General features: G+C 42.7%; 1 protein-coding gene across 1 annotated transcript in view; it reads left to right on the top strand.

Annotated features, from left to right (window-relative positions):
* The window catches only part of LOC120057933 (zinc finger protein 385B-like), a 144,133-nt gene that overhangs the window by 115,718 nt on the left and 11,065 nt on the right, over positions 1 to 17,350 (top strand). Inside the window, exon 4 of the mRNA XM_039006409.1 lies at positions 14,465 to 14,632. Coding sequence (XP_038862337.1) covers positions 14,465 to 14,632 — 168 coding nt within the window. The remainder of the gene's footprint in view (positions 1 to 14,464; positions 14,633 to 17,350) is intronic.

The following is a 17,350-nucleotide window of genomic DNA, read 5'->3' as shown; positions in this document are numbered from 1 at the left end:
CAGTGTTTTACTTGCTATATTGTATTTACTTCGCCACCATGGCCTTTTTTGCCTTTACCTCCCTTATCTCACCTCATTTGCTCACATTGTATATAGACACATTTTTCTACTGTATTATTGACTGTATGTTTGTTTTACTCCATGTGTAACTCTGTGTTGTTGTATGTGTCGAACTGCTTTGCTTTATCTTGGCCAGGTCGCAATTGTAAATGAGAACTTGTTCTCAACTTGCCTACCTGGTTAAATAAAGGTGAAATAAAATATGCTCCCCGAGGCACAACTATGACAACATAACCAACAAAAACGGGTCACAACGCCTGCAGCTCTGTCGCATGCTGGATATGTACATAGTCAATGGTAGGCTTTGAGAGGACTCCTATGGTAGGTACACCTATAGCTCATCTCTTGGCAGTAGTACTATAGACTACCTTATCACTGACCTCAACCCAGAGTCTCTCAGAGCGATCACAGTCAGCCCACTGACACCCCTATCAGATCACAGCAAAATCACAGTCTACTTGAACAGAGTAATACTCAGTCATGAGGCATCAAAGCCAAAGGAACTGAGTAATATTAAGAAATGCTATAGATGGAAGGAATGTAGTGTGGAAACCTACCAAAAAACAATTAGGCAACAACAAATTCAGTCTCTTTTAGACAATTTCCTGGACAAAACGTTCCACTGTAATAGTGAAGGTGTAAACTTGTCAGTAGAAAATCAAAAATGTATATTTGACCTTTGATAGCTTCCCAATCAAATCTAAAAATTTCAAACAGAAAACCAAAGAAAATGAACAATGACAAATGGTTTGATGAAGAATGCAAAAACATAAGAAAGAAATTAAGAAACCTGTCCAACCAAAAACAGAGACCTAGAAAATCTGAGTCTATGCCTTCACTATGGTGAATCACTAAAACAATACAGAAATACACTACGGAAAAAGGAGGAACAGCACGTCAGATATCAGCTCAATATAATTGAAGAATCCATAGACTAACCACTTCTGGGAAAATTGGAAGACACTAAACAAACACAAGGAATTATCTATCCAAAATGGAGATGTATGGGAAAACCACTTCTCCAATCGTTTTGGCTCTATAACAAAGAACAAACAGCAAAAACATATACATGATCAAATACAAATCTTAGAATCAACTATTAAAGACTACCAGAGCCCACTGGATTATCAAATCACCTTGAATGAACTACAGGACAAAATAAAAACCCTCCAATCCAAAAAGACCTGTGGTGTTGATGGTATCCTCAATGACATGCTAAAATATACAGACAACAAATTCCAATTTGCTATACTTAAACTCTTTAACATCATCCTTAGCTCTGGCATCTTCCCCAATATTTGGAACCAAGGACTGATCACCGCAATCCACAAAAGTGGAGACAAATTTGACCCCAATAACTACCATGGGATATGCGTACTCCTCTCTGTCCACGATATCCTGGGGTTATGCAACTGTAACCAGGGGAAACCTAAAACTGCGGAGTGTGCAGGAGAGTCTAAGATGAGGAAAGTTATGCGTTCATTGTGGTTATGAGCAACTGTGAGCGAAATGGGAATCGTGGTCTGGCACACCAGTCCGGTTCTTAGAGGACGGTTGTCTAGGGCATGGACTGGGATAGGGGGTTGTAAAGGGACTAAAGGAATGCATAATGATAAGGCCACTGACTAGTCTAGGAAATTGCCTGCAGAACTTGAGTCCACTAGGGCAGGACTCAGTGGGGGGCCAGGATAGTCCAGGAAGGTGACCCGGAAGGAGGACGGGCTGGGTGGACAGAGAGGAGCAAGGCACGTCCACTCCGACCTGGGGCGGTGCAGGAGCACTCCTCGGCCTGTCGCTTCCTCGCCTGGTTCTCCTTCTGCGACAGGTGTTCCAGGGGTGGTCCGACTCCCCGCAGTAGGAGCAGAGACCCTGTTTATGGCAGCGTTGACTTTCCTCAGGGGGAAGGTGCATCATGCCCACCTCCATGGGCTCAATCTCGCTGGAGGTTCCTGGGAGAGAACCGAACTCCCAGGATGGGTGACGACGAGCACGCAGGAGATTATCCTGGCGGATGGCCATGGCGATGAGCTGGTCCAGCTTGAGGTCCTCATTGCAACAGGCCAGCTCAGGTCTGGACGTCCGCCTGTAGCCCGCTGTGGAAAACCGTCAACAGGGCCTAGTCGTTCCAGCCAGTGGACGCAGACGCTGTCCTGGACCCCTGGCGTAGACGGAGGAGACGCTCACCTCCCTCTCGGCCCTCTGTAGGGTGGTCGAAAAAGGCACGGAAGAGTTGGGTGAAGCGCTCATAGGACTACACTTCTGGACCGTCCCTCTCACAGATGGCGTGTGCCCACTCCAGAGCCCGGCCTGTCAGCACCGAGATCACCAAGGCCACCTTGTACCTCTCAGAGGCCGTCCCGGCATGACGGGCAAGGTGGAGGTCACACTGCAGGAGAAACCCGCTACAGTGAGCTGGGGTGCCGTCAAACCACTCCAGAAGGGGCAGGTGGACGTTGCTGATCGGATCAGGTGATGTAGATGGTGGTGGGGTGGCTGGACCGACCGCGGGGAGCTGGGAAGGTGGTGGTGTAGTCTGCAGCTGGCGTACGGTCCGGAGCACCTCGTAGGTGCTCCAGGCACGAGTCGTGGTATAAGAGCTTTGCTCCTATAGCGGAGAGGTCGGGATGTCCTGCTGCTTCCTATTCTCTTGGGTCGGTCATTCTGTCACAAGTGTAGAGAGAAGTAGGGCAGGAGCAAGTCGCAGGTTTAGAACTACTGAGTTTATTAAAGCACCATATATAAAAGCGGGACGAATCCGAAAGTGCAAAAAAATAGTAGGAGAGATTCCTCTCAGGAAAACAAGCAACATTTACAATGACCGACAAATACAAATAACAGAGGGAGTATATATACAGTGATAGAGTGGGGATTGGAACCAGGTGTGTGTAATGATGACGAGACAAGTCCAGGGTTGATGAGTGAAGGGCGTTTGCCAGCAGCAGGTTAGGCAGCAGCTAGAAGGCCGGTGATGCCGAATGCCTAAGCTGGACAGGAGGGGGAGACAATGCGAAAGCTGATGTGACAGCTACCTGAGCCTGACGAGCCAAACATTATAAATAAAGGAGAGCCGCACACTCTAGGAGCTCAGATGCAAAAAGAGTGTGCGGCTCTAGCTCCTAGAGTGTGCGGCTCTCCTTTATTTTTAAGTTTTCTACTCTGCTAGCCAGCACCTCGCCTATATAGGTGTGCGTTTCCTTTTCTTCTAGAGCCAAACATTATGGACATTTTATGAGCCCTACATTAAAGACCTTTTATGAGCCCAAGCCCAAAAAAGCCCAAATGATTGTGCCACCATCCAGTACATAGCCTATGGTGACTCCCTGCTTAAATAAAGATGTAATAAAAATGTAATATATAGGCTACGGCACATTACACACGATAGAAAAACATAAAAGGCCATAGAAGTAGCTATTCTGTCTTGGTATATAAATGAAACAAGCTTCAGTAGGCTAATATTTTTGAGTGTGTACTGGATTAATGTAGTGTATTGTATTATACGGACTGGAATTACGCACCTCGTTCAAACCATGAAGATGGGAGAAAACATGCAATGCTCTGTTTACATATATAATATATATCTAAATCTTGAACAGGATTACCTATTTTGGATTCAATTTGAATGGAGTTGATGGAGAGAGAGAAAGACAGAGTGCTCAAGTACGCACTGAGTTGAAGCAATGATATTCGAGTGGTATATTGTTATAAAACTCTTCAGCTGCAAATATAAAAAAAAGTATCTTTACAATAAAAAAATAAAGTGACAGATGGAGATGGAGATGTGTATATTAGACGCGCATGCAGTCCTTATATTATCCTACTGTAGCATAGGCTATGCTGCAGCAAATGTACGCCTACCTGTGACAAGAAAAAAGATGATAAGATGATAGATGCATTGTGGACTGTATTCCATAGCCTACTAAGATGTGCTGTCTGTCCCCAACCTGAGCATTGATGACTGATCTGCATGCAGATAGCAGAGAGAAGGCCAAAGAGAAACCAGATTTAGAAAGGCATATAATTGAACAGTTCCATTTCACGTCATGCTTCTACACCTGCATTGCTTGCTGTCTGGGGTTTTAGGCTGGGTTTCTGTACAGCACTTTGAGATATCAGCTGATGTAAGAAGGGGCTATATAAATACATTTGATTTGATTTGATTTGTGTTACTTTTTATTTGGTAAATATTTTCTTAACTCTTCTTGAACTGCACTGTTAGTTAAGGGCTTGTAAGTATGCATTTCATGGTAAGGTCTACACTTGTTGTATTCGGCGCATGTGACAAATAAAGTTTGATATGATTTAACCCAGTTCCCTCTATTCAACCCTACTCTGAAGCCACTCACCACTCTGTTAACCTAAAGAGAAGGCCCTGTTGAAGTGTCAGATCGATTTGGCCCTGTGTCACTAATCCTGACATATTTAATATTAAATTATACCTTAATCCTCTGTCAAACTTATGCCACTCTCTGTACTGTATTAAGGCACAGCAGACCTGTTCTTGTTATTCTTTTGTTGGTCATAACACACAGGAATTATTTTGGCCCAGTACATTGAAGGTGATGTGCATTGGGATTTCCTATGCACTCATCATCACACATTGGAGGAAATAGAAAGTGCTTTAAGTAAGCCTTGGTCTGTCTCCCAAATGGCACCCTAATCCAAATATAGTGCACTACTTTTGGCCAGAGCCCTATGGGCCCTGTTTTGAAAAAGGTGCACGATAAAGGGAATATGGTGCTATTTGAGATGCCCTCTTGGATTAGATAACAAAGTGGCTTAAAGGAAACATGATTACACACACTGTACTTCCTTTTGATGGTGTTACATTAAAGCCTCATGTCCTCTTAGTATTGGCACTCTGGTGGTTGTCTGCCTTGTTGCTTATGCAGTGCAGGAAAGACTTATGTCTCAAGCAGAGCTCATTAAAGCACCAATGCCTCTCCATCCCCATTCTGCTGCTGTTGTGAGTGTAAAACTGAGGAGTGTAATTTAAGACCTTGTATTATTCGGAGTGCTGTAGCTGTAGCTGTTATAGCGTCTCTGTGTCATCCAATCCTGGAGCCAGAGGGGCGAGGAGAGGAGAGGAGCCGATGCCTACGGACGCCGGAGCACCTCCATGATGAGATTCTAATGGAGTTTCAAGTGAGGAACAATTTCTCATAGAGTCTGTCCCAAATGGCACCCAATTCCCTGCCTAGTAAACTACTTTTGATCAGAGCCCTATGGTGCAGTATATAGTGAGTAGGGTGCAATTTGGGATGTACCCACAGAGCTTTTGTTTCCAGCTAAGGAGCGATATAATTCTACAATAGAATGAGAAAACAGATGTTAAATATACAGTACTGTTCTGTATTCAGGAAGGCCTGTCGCTAGGTAACCGTATAGTGAGCACACCGCACAGCAAATAAAATGCACTCACTAGGGGTGCGTTCGTAAATTCACTCTGATTTCAGAACACTTGTCTGAGTGTGCAAGAGAGCAGAATTGCTCATGAATATGACCGGTGTCTGTAAACATCGGCAAAGAAAAAATAATTAAATTGTTGCCAGCAGCACAGTTACAGTCACCAATGCTCTAGATAACATGAAAACATCTTGAAATATTAAGAGTAAACTGTTCTGACAGGTTTTTTTATTGCTTAAATGGAAAGGCATTTAGAATTGCCACCATCTTTAAACCCAATTTATTATATATTTAAGATACATTGTCGCCTGACAATGTTTACAGTGTGGTAGCTATCTCTGATGTTGGTTAGGTTTTTAGTGGAATGTTATTGTATTTCACATCAAGCCTTGCTACCCTTTAAGTACATTTTTGACCCTGAATACACAGATTTAGAAATTGAGTTTAGGCCTATTACGTTTCCATACAAGCTTAGTTAGCCCTTATATTATGACTGTAAAATAGCGTTCAAGTCAAAGTCTGTGGTACTTAACGTCCTCAATTACAGATGTAGGATCTGAATTGGAGCAGTTTGCTACAGCAGAAAAATAATCTTGCAGCAACAGGAAATGTAAATGATTATGTGGATTATAATTCATGGACATTTTTGTAGGGGTTGAAACATTTTCCATAAGGGAAAATCAAGTCTGAAATTTCAAAGTGGAAATCACAAACTTCAGAAGCCTTTTTAAACCTCAAATACACTACAAGTTTTACATTTCCTGCATTGCAGAAATGTTCTCCTGCAACAGGGTGATCAAATGAAGATTCTACATCTCTAGAACATTTTATGAGCCAGAGGTTTATCTGCATCTGAAATGGTACCCTAAACCTTTCATAGTCAACACTTTATAGGGAATAGGGTGCCATTTGGGACACCGTTATAGGGAATAGGGTGCCATTTGGGACACACCCTTAGAAATGACTCATATTAGTTAAGGGCTTCTGATTAATGTGTCCAGCAGTGGTTTATGTGCAGCCTCTATAAAATAAATATGTATTTATTTTATATTTAATGAATAATTTTAATTGAGTAGTTATGCTTGAGGTTAAACCCATAGGCAAACTGACAGGTTTATAAAATATTTATATATTATGTTTTTTTCCTTACTTTGTTAAAGAGCCTTTCGATGCAGTATTTTGCAATAGAAATGAAACATTAACAGATTGGCTACCAACTTTACTGACATAACCCTATCTAGACTACACTCACCAGAATGTTGCACCATGTTCCTTTTTAGTTCTCCCGCTGGTGTTTCAGATTGGTCACTGGTAGTTGAAGAAACTTAGAGAGAAGGAGAGAGAATATCATAAGAAGTGTATGTTTGAAGTCGGACCAATATTAAATGAGTACAGTTAAGCTTCAGGGAAGAGAGAAGACAGACATTAATATAATGGGCAGTACCTCTTGATGATACCCTAACCTATTTTCCTCAACCATTTTGGGCTAAATTGAAGAGACAGATACATATAATCGAGATGAAAGCAAAGCAGCCAGGCAGGCTAAAGCAAACACTTAAAGTATTTGAACGTTTTCAATAGTAGTTGAACCCATGTCTGCTAGTAGTAGTACTGCTGCTGGGTATTGTCATTGTAAAGGTTGCTTAATGTTGTGTGTTGGTGCTTTGCCTCCTACATTAACATGATTACCAAGGCCAAGGAGAGCATTAGAAGAGTTAAATGTAACAAGATAAGTGGAGGAGGCTGGAAAACGAGAGGTGATACCTGCGTCCCAAACGGCACCCTATTCTCTGTAGAGTGCACTACTTTTCACCAGGGCCCTTAGGACTCTGGTCAAAAGTAGTGCACTATATAAGGAATAGGGTGCCGTTTGGGACATATACAATGTCTTTCTGTCTTTGTTTCAGAGGTTTCCTTCCAGTGAGCAATTCATTTTAATTAGCTATGATTAATTTAGTGGGTGTTTCTTAACACTTAACAGGATGATATTTGGTTTCTGAAGAAGACATAGTGGAGTAAAAAAAGACCTAAAGGCCAGGCCACTCCAGATTAAGCCTGTCTTTAAAGATCCAATGCATCCATTTTTATCTCAATATCAAATCATTTCTGGGTAACAATTAGGTACCTTACTGTGATTGTTTTCAATTAAAATGTTCTGGGAGTGGTATGAGTGGAGAGGGGAAAATTGAAACTAGCGAGGTTGGGAACTGTCTTTCTTATTGATCTATTAGGCCTCATTTACCACCTGTTGATGTCACCAGGCAGGCCAAAACTCCCTCCCACCAAATCAGGCTGAAATGTCAAGCGATCTTTTCAAAGAGCTCTTACACTAAAAGGGCATTATCATAATTTTCACAATTTCACAGTATTATTCCAACCTCATAGTGTGGGAATATAAAACAGAGGAAAACTATGCCACAACACAGCATCTGCTCCTCAATTATAGCCTCAGTTGGACTGGGAAAGAAACAGACAAACACACCAATAATATATCCCACAAAGAGAAACCAAGTTTCAAGTGTATTTGCCATGTGTAATGCATACTCACTGGAGTTCTCATCATAATGAATATGTCCAGATTAGTTGTTGCTGAAAGCCCAACTTAACTAGGCCACAACACCACACACATCTGCCGACCCTATCTAGTTGCCTTACTAAGAGTGGAAAAGAAAACAGCTATAATACCATAACACACTGCAAACGTAGAAATCATGGCACATTCTTTTTTCAATTCACTTTTATTAAGTCTATCAGGTTTTATTTTATATTTATTTGGTCAAGCAGTAACAGTTATTGAGTAACCAATACGTGTTTAGATTGACATGGAGTCTGCCAGGCCTAAAATCTACACCAACATTACAGTATCTAGACCAACAGTTTTTAGGAAGGAGTTATGGCACCAAGGTGAGGTTGGATGACTGGATATGCTCTGTGACTGTGACAGTGGTGAACTGAGAGCGAAAGGTATAAGTTGTGACAGCTGACTGTGACTGAGGTGAACTGAGAGAGAAAGGTAGTAGTTGTGACAGCTGACTGTGACTGAGGTGAACTGAGAGAGAAAGGTAGTAGTTGTGACAGCTGACTGTGACTGAGGTGAACTGAGAGAGAAAGGTAGTAGTTGTGACAGCTGACTGTGACTGAGGTGAACTGAGAGAGAAAGGTAGTAGTTGTGACAGCTGACTGTGACTGAGGTGAACTGAGAGAGAAAGGTAGTAGTTGTGACAGCTGACTGTGACTGAGGTGAACTGAGAGAGAAAGGTAATAGTTGTGACAGCTGACTGTGACTGAGGTGAACTGAGAGAGAAAGGTAATAGTTGTGACAGCTGACTGTGACTGAGGTGAACTGAGAGAGAAAGGTAATAGTTGTGACAGCTGGTGTGAAAACCTGAACACTCATAGCGCATAATTGGCTGATTCATCTTAGATAGTCAGTGATTCAGTCTGGGGATATAGGGCTACACACACACACACACACACACACACACACACACACACACACACACACACACACACAGACACACACACACACACACACACACACACACACACACACACACACACACACACACATACACCCACACACACACACACACACACACACACACACACACACACACACACACACACACACACACACACACACACACACACACACACACACACATACACCCACACACACACACACACACACACACACACACACACACACACACACAGACACACACACAAACACACATACACCCACGCACACACACACACACACACACACACACACACACACACACACACACACACACACACACACACACACACACACACACACACACACACACACACACACACACACAGCAAAGGCATCCGGCAGCCACTGCAGTACAGGAGTGAGTGTGTCATGAGCATGCAAGGAAAGCAGCAGTACTGCAGAACAGAACAGTCATAGGATGGCTGTCACTGACTGTTTAGCAGTACCATGGAGGAAACATGGACTAGACAGGCGTGGGGGGAACAACGTAGTGAAGCAGACAGGAAAATAGAGAAAGAAAGAGAGGGGGGAGGGATGGAGGAGGAGTGGGGGGTGGGGGGGTTTGGAAGAGAGGGTATGATAAGTGAAAAAGAATGGGGGTGAGTGATGGAGAGAGCGAGAGAGAGAGAGAGAGAGAGAGAGGGGTGCAGAGAGCAAGAGTGTGAGACAGAGAGAGAGAGAGAGAGAAATGCTGAGAAAGAGGTTGGTTTTCAAGAGCATCGGGCCAACTCCATTCACGAGACTGGCGCTTGGCCCTCAAGCTATAAATGTCTCTATAAAATCTGTCTACTACTCCTCAGATTGCTGACATAATGTACTGTATATTGAACCTCAGGTGTCTGTAATGGAGAACAAATGCAAACACTAGTCATTGTGATCCAAAGACAGGTTTTAACAGTGTGCCCGTGTGTTTCTCTCTTAGACAGCTCTATGTGTACAATAGATGAGCATAGCCTGGAGGAGCAGCTGTTGAGTAATACACTGATATCATTAACAACACCACCTACTAAAGAAAGGTGTTTACAATACTGTATGTTAGCCTTTTTTCCATGTGTACTCATTTCTGGTACTCCAATCAGGAATTTGATGTCATTGACAACTACAGTACATCTACTGTAGGTAACAGACAGGTTTACTCGCTCTCTGTATCGACAGTATGTTAGCCTTTTTCTAGTGTGTACTCTCATCTGGTACTCTTTCAGTTGTTAATTATCTTATCTTTGCAAAATATCTATTATTAAAGGATCGTTCCACTATATCTATTCATAAATGCTTTCTTAGAAAAAATATTGAAATCAGGGCTGAGAATGAGGTGAAAATATCAGTTATCAGGAAAGCAGATCTTTAAACCCTTCTCTCATTCATACACACACCATATCCACACACACACACACACACACACACACACACACACACACACACACACACACACACACACACACACACACACACACACACACACACACACATAGTGTCTAATTTGATATGTGACAGAGAAAACACTTGATTTTCCATTTCCTCTGGTGTTTCATCTGACTTGTGTTCACCCCGGTAGTATGGGTGAGTCATCTTGGGTACATCCCCAATGGCACCCTATTCCCTTTATAGTGCACTACTTTTGACCAGGGCCCATAGGGTGCCATTGGGGATGCAACTCTTGATTCACAGCAATAATCTAATTTCACAAGTGACTCATGTGCCCACAACTCAGTGACTTTCTTGAAAGATAATTCTTACTCCTGGTTGGAGGTTCTTAATTTCCATGGATACCTATGGGTTTTCTGTAAATGTTATAAGCACAGGGATATCTTCACTTCAGTTTACATCCTCAAATTATGCAACTTGGTTTGAGAGCAAGGTAGCGGCAGTAACCCTTTCCTATAGCCACAGGGATTTGAAAGATATATGTGTGATGAATAGGATCATATACCTTTAAAAGTAATTGAGGCCGGAGTCTTCCATCTCATAGAAGAGGATCATGGTTCAAGAAAAATGCCATGACAAATATTGTATTTGACAAATAATTCAACCGAGGCCCAACAGATTTTTTTCTTGACCGATTTGTCCATCAAAATCAATTTGCAGAGCCTCCCAAGTGGTGCAGCGGTCTAAATCACTGCATTGCAGTGCTAGAGGCGTCACTACAGATCAAGGTTTGATCCCGGGCTGTGTCGTAGCCGGCCGTGACCGGGAGATCCATGAGGCGGCACACAATTGGCCCAGCATCGTCCAGGTTAGGGGAGGGTTTGGGTGACTGGGATGTCCTTGTCCCATTGCGCTCTAGCGACTCCTTGTAGTTTCCTCCGACACATTGGTGCCACTGGCTTCCGGGTTAAATGGGCAGTGTGTCAAGAGCAGTGCGGCTTGGCGGGGTCGTGTTTCGGGGGACACATAACTCTCGACCCTTGCCTCTCCTGAGTCCGTACGGGAGTTGCAGCGGTGGGACAAGAATGTAACTACCAATTACAGCGATTGACACACCTACTCATTCAAGGGTTTTTCTTTATTTTTACTATTTTCTACATTGTAGAACAATAGTGAAGACATCAAAACTATGAAATAACACATTGAATCATGTAGCAACCAAAAAAGTGTTAAACAAATAAAAATATAAATTGTAGATTTTTCAAAGTAGGATACCTATGGGTTTGCCTTGCCTTGATGACAGCTTTTCACACTCTTGGCATTCTTTCAACCAGCTTCATGAGGAATGCTTTTCCAACAATCTTGAAGGAGTTCCCACATATGCTGAGCACTTGTTGGCTGCTTTTCCTTCATTGTGCGGTCCAACTCATCCCAAACCATCTCAATTGGGTTGAGGTCAGGTGATTGTGGAGGCTAGGTCATCTGATGCAACACTCCATCACTCTCCTTCTTGGTTAAATAGTCCTTACACAGCCTGGAGGTGTGTTTTGGGTCATTGTCCTTTTGAAAAACATTTTTATTTATTTTACTAGGCAAGTCAGTTAAGAACAAATTCTTACTTTCAATGACGGCCTAGGAACAGTGGGTTAACTGCCTTGTTCAGAACGACAGATTTTTACCATGTCAGCTCGGGGATTTGATGTTGCAACCTTTCGGTTGCTAGTCCAACGCTCTAACCACTAGGCTACCTGCCGCTCCCCCACTAAGCGCACACCAGATGGGATGGCGTATCACTGCAGAATGCTGTGGTAGCCATGCTGGTTACGTGTGCCTTGAATTCTAAATAAATCACAGACAGTGTCACCAGCAAAGCATCATCACACCTCCTCCTCCGTGCTTCACGGTGGGAACCACACATGCAGAATCATCCGTTCACTTACTCTGCGTCTCACAAAGACACGGCAGTTGGAACCACAAATCTCAAATTTGGACTCATCAGACCAAAGGACAGATTTCCACCGGTCTAATGTCCATTGCTCGTGTTTCTTGGCTCAAGCAACTCTCTTCTTCTTATTGGTGTCCTTTAGTATTCAACAATTCAACCAAGAAGGCCTGATTCACACAGTCTCCTCTGAACAATTGATGTTGAAATATGTCTGTTACTTGATCTCTGTGAAGCATTTATTTGGGCTGCAATCTGAGTTGCAGTTAACTCTAATGAACTTATCCTCTGCAGCAGATGTAACTCCGGGTCTTCCTTTCCTGTGGCGGTCCTCATAAGAGTCAGTTTCATCACAGCGCTTGATTGTTTTTGCGACTGCACTTGAAGAAACTTTGAAAGTTCTTGAAATTTTCCGCGTTGACTGACCTTCATGTCTTAAAGTAATGATGGATTGTCGTTTCTCTTTGCTTATTTGAGCTGTTCTTGCCATAATATGGACTTAGTCTTTTATCAAATAGGGCTATCTTCTGCACACCACCCCTACCTTGTCACAACACAACTGATTGGCTCAAACACATTAAGAAGGAAAGTAATTCCACAAATGAACTTTTAATAAGGCACACCTATTAATTGAAATGCATTCTAGGTGACTACCTCATGAAGCTGGTTGAGAGAATGCCCAAGAGTGTGCAAAGCTGTCATCAAGGCAAAGGGTGGCTACTTTGAAGAATCTCAAATATTAAATATGTTTAGATTTATTTAACACTTTCTTGGTTACTACATGATTCCGTATCTGTTATTTCATAGTTTTGATGTCTTCACTATTATTCTACAATGAGAAAAATAGTGAAAATAAAGAAAAACTCTGGAATGAGTAGGTGTGTCAAACTTTTGACTGGTACTGTATATATATCAATTTGTGTGCCAGAAAAGGGCAGTTATTTGAAAATATATGTCTATTTATAATTTCTACATATTTTCTATCTAGTACGCCCCTCCCCCTGTAGTTTACCCACCCCTGATATACACTGAGTGTACAAACATTAAGAACACCTGCTCTTTCCTTGACATAGACTGACCAGGTGAATCCAGGTGAAAGCTATGATCCCTTGTTGATGTCACTTGTTAAATTCACTTCAATCATGATTTTTAAGCCTTGAGACAATTGAGACATGGATTGTGTATCTGTGCAATTCAGAGGGTGAATGGGCAAGACACAAGATTTAAGTGCCTTTGAACAGGGTATGGTACTAGGTGCCAGGTGCACCGGTTTGCCAGGTGTAAGCTCACTCCACTGCTAGCTTGAAATGTCACAGATGGAGCTAGCTAATTAGATGTTTTTCAGTAGCTCAAATGGTTGGTACGTTGTCAAGGAGGGCGGTCACGTGTGCTAGCAAGGATCAGGAGGAAGCGCTACTCCCTAAGCAAGCAGAGTGACGTCTATAATACTCATTCACTAGATTGCATTTCTTGTTCATTTATTTTCTTACCAAGAATACATTTAGTCTAAAGCTCTCTCTCTCTCTCTCTCTCTCTCTCTCTCTCTCTCTCACACACACACACACACACACACACACACACACACACACACACACACACACACACACACACACACACACACACACACACACACACACACACACACACAACTTTCTCCCGTCGGCTTTATGAAAATCCTAATATCCTGATCCGCTCTACAAATCAAACACATTCAAGCATCTCTCTCATTTTCCCTCTAATTGGGCCTGCCTATTGAAAGCTGTGTTTGAAGAGTGAGTGATTGAAGAGTGTGTATTTTAAGGTTACTCCCCCAGAGAGGTTACTCCCCCTTTCAGCTTGTTCTTGTTTAGTCTCTCCTTAACTCTCATTAACACCCATCTCACAACAATGTCCACAAATACCTTCACACAGCACTCTCCCTAAACAGTGTATACTACACATTGTAATAATTTGGTTGTAAACTGGTTTTACAAGGTCAACACTCTGTTACAAAGTAAAGAGGTTGTTTTTGTGTGTGTGTGCGTGTGCGTGTGCGTGTGTGTCTGTGTCTGTGTCTGTGTCTGTGTGTCCGTGAATGCCCCCGCGTGTGTGATTGCAGTTCATGATGTGAGACTAAGACCCGTTGTGTGAGAAACGAGTCTGATTGCATGGTTCATTTGTTCTCCTTCTAGAGCCAAGCCGAGGCGCACTACAAAGGCAGTAAACATGCCAAGAAGCTCAAAGCACAGGAGAACACCAAGAATAAGCCACCCAAGAGTTCCCCTCCTCCTCCTACTCTTCCTCCTTCCCTGGACAGTGCAATGAAAATCACCACCACCACCTCACCCAACTCTGTCATGGCCCGCAACTCTGACAAATCAGGTATATGGAAACCTTTGGTCTTGTATGTCATCCATTCCTCTCCATGCTTTAGTCTTGCATGTCATCCATTCCTCTTCATGCTTCAGTCTTGTTTGTCATCCATTCTTTTCCATGCTTCAGTCCTGTATGTCATCCTTTCCTCTCCATGCTTCAGTCTTGTATGTCATCCATTCCTCTCCATGCTTCAGTCTTGTATGTCATCCATTCCTCTCCATGCTTCAGTCTTGTATGTCATCCATTCCTCGTCATGCTTCAGTCTTGTTTGTCATCCATTCCTCTTCATGCTTCAGTCTTGTTTGTCATCCATTCCTCTCCATGCTTCAGTCTTGTTTGTCATCCATTCCTCTTCATGCTTCAGTCTTGTATGTCATCCATTCCTCTCCATGCTTCAGTCTTGTATGTCATCCATTCCTCTCCATGCTTCAGTCTTGTATGTCATCCATTCCTCTTCATGCTTCAGTCTTGTTTGTCATCCATTCCTCTTCATGCTTCAGTCTTGTTTGTCATCCATTCCTCACCATGCTTCAGTCTTGTTTGTCATCCATTCCTCTTCATGCTTCAGTCTTGTATGTCATCCATTCCTCTCCATGCTTCAGTCTTGTATGTCATCCATTCCTCTCCATGCTTCAATATTTAATGTCTAATGTATAGGTGAATATAGTCAGAATATACCAGATGTATGGTAAGCATGTTACCAAACAAGGAACAAAAGAAAGCTTCAAATCCAAAGCAAAGTGTTGTAAAATGTACATTTGCAGTCATTTCTGTTGAATCTTGATTTTTTTAAAGTCACACTATCTGGCCTCACATCTGAGGAAAGCCCGGCAGAAGGTTAGAGGGCTTCATAAATTTCATCCCATGGTCAAAAGTAGTGCTCTGTATAGGTGATAGGGTGCCATTTGGGACACAGACAGAAACTCCCTGCTCAGCCCTCTAATGTAGAGTTACATCTTCAGAGATTAGGTAGAAGTTCTATAACGTACTAGCACTGACTTTGCTGGAAAGGAAAAATGAACTTACTATGACTGTGATATGTGGTTATCTCACCTAGCTATATTAAGATGAATGCACTAATTATAAGTCACTCTGGATAAGAGCGTCTGCTAGATGACTAAAATGTAAATGTAAAATATAATGAGCCAACGATGCTACTCATTAATATTGTTTGTCTGCATGCCACGGCACCTTATTCCCTATATACAGTGCATTCGGAAAGTATTCAGACCCCTTCCCTCTTTCCACATATTATAATGTTACAGCCTTATTATTAAATGGATTAAATTCTTGTTTTTCCTCATCAATCTACACACAATACCCCATAATGATAAAGTGAGAAAAAAATATATATACTTATTTACATAAGTATTTTGACCCTTTGCTATGAGACTCGAAATTGAGCTCAGGTGCATCCTGTTTCCATTGATCATCCTTGAGATGTTTCTACAACTTTATTGGAGTCCACCTGTGGTAAATTCAATTGATTGGACATGATTTGGAAAGGCACACACCTGTCTATATAAGGCCCCGCAGTTGACAGTGCATGTCAGAGCAAAAACCAAGCCATGAGGTTGAAGGAATTGTCCGTTGAGCTCCGAGACAGGATTGTGTCGAAGTACCGATCTGAGGAAGGGTACCAAAAACTGTCTGCAGCATTGAAGGTCCCCAAGAACACAGTGGCCTCCATCATTCTCAAGTGGAAGAAGTTTGAAACCACCAAGAATCTTCCTAGAGCTGGCCGCTGAGCAATCGGGGGAGAAGGGCCTTGATCAGGGAGGTGACCAAGAAGCCGATGGTCACTCTGACAGAGCTCCAGAGTTCCACTGTGGAGACGGGAGAACCTTCCAAAAGGACAACCATCTCTGCTGCGCTCCACAAATCAGGCCTTTATGATCCAGTCGCCAGACGGAAGCCACTCCTCGGTAAAAGGCACATGACAGCCTGCTTAGAGTATGCCAAAAGGCACCTAAAGGACTCTCAGACCATGAAAAACAAGATTATCTGGTCTGATGAAACCAAAATTGAACTCCTTGGCCTGAATGCCAAGCGTCACTTCTGGAGGAAACCTGGCACCATCCCTACGGTGAAGCACGGTGGTGGCAGCATCATGCTATGGGGATGTTTTTCAGCGGCAGGGACTGGAAGACTAGTCAGGACCGAGGGAAGATGAATGAAGCAAAGTACAGAGAGATCCTTGATGAAAACGAGCTCCAGAGTGCTCAGGACCTCAGACTGGGGCAAAGGTTCACCTTCCAACAGGACAACGACCCTAAGCACAAAGCCAAAACAACGCAGGAGTGGCTTCGGGGCAAGTCTCTGAATGTCCTTGAATGGCCCAGCAAGAGCCCAGACTTAAACCCAATCGAACATCTTTGGAGAGACCTGAAAATCAAATCAAAGCTGGGACTGAAAAACAGCTTCTATCTCAAGTCCGTCAGACTGTTAAATAGCCGTCACTAGCACAGAGAGGCTGCTGCCTACATACAGACTTGAAATCATTGGCCACTTTTAATAAATGGAACACTAGTCACTTTAATAATGTCACTTGAATCATGTTTGCATATCTTGCATTACTCATCTCATATGTATATACTGTATTCTATACTATCTATTTCATCTTAGCCTATGCCGCTCTGACATTGCTCATCCACATATGAATATATTCTTATTCCATTCCTTTACTTAGATTTGTGTGTAGT

This window comes from Salvelinus namaycush, chromosome 13 (assembly GCF_016432855.1).
Source record: "Salvelinus namaycush isolate Seneca chromosome 13, SaNama_1.0, whole genome shotgun sequence".
NCBI classification, from domain to species: Eukaryota; Metazoa; Chordata; class Actinopteri; order Salmoniformes; family Salmonidae; genus Salvelinus; species Salvelinus namaycush.
Note: the sequence above shows the minus strand (reverse complement) of the source record. Positions and strands in the feature narration are given on the sequence as shown.